The 4,152-nt window shown below is 46.3% G+C and overlaps 1 protein-coding gene across 1 annotated transcript; it reads left to right on the top strand.

The window, feature by feature from the left end:
• The first annotated feature begins 1,822 nt into the window (after positions 1 to 1,822).
• LOC115262321 (uncharacterized) lies at positions 1,823 to 3,926 on the top strand. Its single transcript, XM_029864725.2, has 2 exons — positions 1,823 to 3,485; positions 3,556 to 3,926. The coding sequence occupies exons 1-2, from the start codon at positions 2,388 to 2,390 to the stop codon at positions 3,796 to 3,798; spliced, it is 1,341 nt and encodes a 446-aa protein (XP_029720585.2). The 5' UTR covers positions 1,823 to 2,387; the 3' UTR covers positions 3,799 to 3,926.
• Positions 3,927 to 4,152: the final 226 nt, after the last annotated feature.

The raw sequence follows: 4,152 nt of genomic DNA, 5'->3' as shown, positions 1-4,152 counted from the left end.
GTCGAAGTTGCGGTGATGTAGTTTGTCGTAGATTTTCCTGCCACATCCTGCGAAACCTAGTGACTTGCAATTCCATCCCAAGCAACACACAAGTCATATAAAAGTTACGGCAGCGCAAGTTTTGGTTGTATAAAAGTAAATTTAACGTAATTTTAACATTATGTTAGAATAACGTCAAAATACCTTCTATACAACCAAAACTTGCGCTTCTGTAACCCATATATGACATGTGTGTTACTTTTGATGTTCCATAGTTCCAATCGTAGTCCTTATTTCATCGCGTGGGTCTTTGCCGATTGTATCGAGTCGTATTTTCTCCTATGTTATTCACAATGGGGATTTTTACGGGTGGCTTATTTTGCCTACGCCAACACTACTGTCTCGCCGGAGGTCCATCGTGCCAGTTCTGTTTAACGTTCCAACCAACACTGGGACGACCACGCTGATGGGGCTACCACCTTGGATCTAGCTGGGCCCGGTGCAGCGTTTCTTACTCAGCAGCTGGATTCCAGAACAAACGCTGTTTTAGCCGCACCTCCTTGGTGAACATACGCTCGTGACGTACCTCCTCAATCTAGCTGAAGTCAGAAGGACAACATTGCCCAGGATGCCCTACCAGCTAAGCACACAACTCTTGGCTGGCGGCCTTTGTCATTACTTGACCCGAGAAAGCATGAGGTAGGAACTTGTGAGGACCAGAGCTATGTTGGACGCTCTCCTTATCGACTCACCGTTTTGCAGCCCAATTTTATGGCAATAAAGCAGCAGTTATACTGCTTGCTTACCAAAACATATAATGGTACTTTAAACCTGTCAGCAACTGGTCGGCGTTAAGTCAAAGTTACGCAAAGAAATTCGATAACTCTGAACTTTTCCACGTTATTTTGATGCAAGTATATTGGGGTGAATCTTTTTTGACCGCAGTTTCTTCTGGAGCCGGTAGTAGGCACGACTTCCACTGATGATGCGCCTTCGTATTTCACGGCTCACGTTATTGTCAGCCATTAGCAAGGAACCGAGGTAAACGAATTCTTCTACCACCTCGAACATATTCCCATCTATCTTAACATCGCTGCCAAGGTTTGGCCTGTCTCGCTCAGTCCCACCTACCAGCATGTATTTCGTCTAAGTCGCATTCACCACCAATCCGATCTTTGCTGCTTCACGTTTCAGGCGGGTGTACTGTTCTGCCACCGTTCCAAATGTCCTAGCAATAATATCCATGTCATCCGCAATACATACAAATTGGCTGGATTTCGTGAAGATCGTACCCCGGCTGTTGAGCCCGGCTCGTCGCATAACACCTTCCAGGGCGATGTTGAATAGTAGGCAGGAAAGTCCATCACCTGGTCGTAGTCCCCGTCGAGATTCGAATGAACTGGATAGTTCACCCGAAATCCTTACACTGTTCTGCACATCGTCCATCGTTGCTCTTATCAGTATGTATGGTAAGCTTCCTTACCATATCTGTTCTCGTCCATAATTTTCCATAGCTCTGTGCGGTCGATACTGTTGTATGCCGCTTTGTAGTCGATGAACAGGTGGTGCGTTGGGACCTGGTATTCACGGCATTTCTGGAGGATTTACCGTACGGTGAAGGCCTGATCCGTTGTCGACCGGCCGTTGATGAAACCGGCTTGATAACTTCCCACGAGCTCATTTACTTTAGATGAAAGACGACGGAAGATGATCTGGGATAGCATATAAATTGCAAACATACGGCAGTTTGGCAGTCAAACTGCTATGACAGTAAGCAGGTCGAATGCAGATATAAAAAAGAAATACGGCTTGTTTAAATGCTTATTGATTATCTGGCGAGCTATTACACTTCTTGTCTTGGCCATCACTATCCTATAGGAATCACTCCACAGATTCGCATTGGCACTCTGACAAAGACCCTTAAAGCAGGTCTTTTAGCTTGTCCTTATCTCGGTTTTCAGCACGACTTTGGCAACGGCGAACACCACTTATCGTTTATTTTGTTTATTAGTAGGCGGTTCGTTGCGCTATTCTTAACCAGTTGAACCAACCGCTACCGACACTACACAGATATCTACGGAGATCGGAAAAATAAGTTAATATTGATGCTAAATATCATAAGGGTCTGATCAACCAACTAGAGCACGATGCCCCGCAGTTGGTCAGTGATCTGGCAAGCGCTGGATGTTATCGACGTTGGTGGCATAACAGGGCCTTCCGCTCCACCCATGTTTATATTGATTTTGACTTCCGATGCCCCTGTGTGAATCATACCTTAGCTACTGACAACATTTAGTTTCCGATCGCGAGCGATAACACTCGCCGCAACTATCAGCAACGCGCTATCGCGGATCAAACTTTCGTTTTCAGTGTTTCGCCGGTTGTTCATCTGTAATCATCGCAGCATCATGTATCAGTTCAAAGCCGGCATTTCGTTAATCGTGCAAGCGATAATCGTTCACGCGTCACTTACTAACTCGCGTTATCGATTGCCGAAACCGGCTTATTACGATCGCCGGTTATCTTCGCAGTTGTTCCATGTTATCGAGTTCTACAAGCAGCCCGATCCGGTGGGTCTACCGGCGATGGTTTCCATCCCGGATCCGCTGTCGATTCCTCCGTTCCGTCAGTCGGTTGCATTCACCGCCATGGAAATGCGTGACTTGATGACGTATGGACTGTCCCGGTTGAGGGTGCGACTGTTCGAGGCGGAGCTGAGCAGCATGGCGCTGAGGGTGGAGTTGACTATGGACGAGCTGATGGTTAATGGGAGTTACGCGATCAACATGGGTTCGAGCGGGCCGTTTTGGCTGAAGATGAAGAACGTAAGGACGCTGGGGAACGTGTCGTTAGGGGTAGATCGTGAAGGAATTCTTCGTGCGCAGGATATTGAATTGGACATCGGAATTGAAGATATGGCGATGGATTTTCAGAATCTGGGATGGTTCGGACGGGTGTTTCAGGGCTTGGTGAACGCCGCACCCAATATGGTATTCGACATGGTGAAGCCGTACATGCTGAAAGAAGTCCACGCGAAACTTCAGGGTGAAATCGACTCGCAGATTGAGCGGCAGGTGGACGACCGGGGTATCGTATTGGCGAATTCGATTGCACCGTTGGATTTGTTCGTTTCCGAAGCGCGGTGGCTGCTAAGAACGAAAGGTTATGACCCCTACGTGGTTCCGGACTATCGGAACTCACTAAGTATTTTCAGTTTACTCCTAAGCAACACGCAACTCCGCGGACTATCAAACTTCTATCGCAGTGGCGAGCTGGAAATTGCCGTGCAGAACAACACCATGAGTTGTACGGTCCAAGTAGGCACTGGAAGAATAGAGGGATCAACGCGGTGGCAGTTATCCGTCGTGCGAGATGTGCTTTCCAGATCGGGAGCCATTTTCTTCTCAATAGAATTCATCCAATTGTCCATCAAAGTAAGCCAACCGTTGGACCTGCGAAAGAAGCCTTCTTTGATGGATTTCCAGCTCGAGTTGGGAAATATTCAGGTATTTGTGTCGGGGCAACTGCGTCACTCATAATGACGACCAATTAATGAGAGTTTCCATTGTTCCGTAGATTTTCAGTTCCGGTGCCGGTTCAATGGATTACCTGTTGGAAGCTGGGGTGAATATTTTACCGAATTTGCTGCGCTCCCAGGTGGCGAATGCCATCGAGAAACCTTTGCGGGTGAGAATTCGGGAGAAACTGGAGTGCATCAATGTGGAGCAATTTGTCAAGCGGCACGTGGCCGATTATGAGCGAAGGGGAGCCAATATGGAGGTAGATTGGAGACTCTGCGAGAGGAAATTGGAAAAATAAATTTATTTAGAGCTGCGAAAGTTTATTACTCAATCAATATGTGTGGGAGCGTTATTTCCATTTTTCTTTTCCAACTTAAATAATCGGATTAAATTTGTATTGGCAAGCTTTGCACAGGAAAGAAAGTGTTGGTTTACCTTCAATTGGTTTTGATCTGATTTATGTATTTCGACAATCACTCGTTGTCATAACCGATTAGCAATAATATTGTTTTTTTTATCTAGAAGGATTGGACGACGCAAATTCATTGGTGGTGCAGTTATCGGGCACGCAATATTTACATTAGCGAGGTCCTTCAAATCGTTTTTGCTCCACACCGATTATTCGTAACCAGATTTTAGGCTTTCTACTAAA

Source organism: Aedes albopictus, chromosome 3 (assembly GCF_035046485.1).
Source record: "Aedes albopictus strain Foshan chromosome 3, AalbF5, whole genome shotgun sequence".
Classification (NCBI taxonomy): domain Eukaryota; kingdom Metazoa; phylum Arthropoda; class Insecta; order Diptera; family Culicidae; genus Aedes; species Aedes albopictus.
This window is presented reverse-complemented; position numbering and strand designations above follow the sequence as displayed.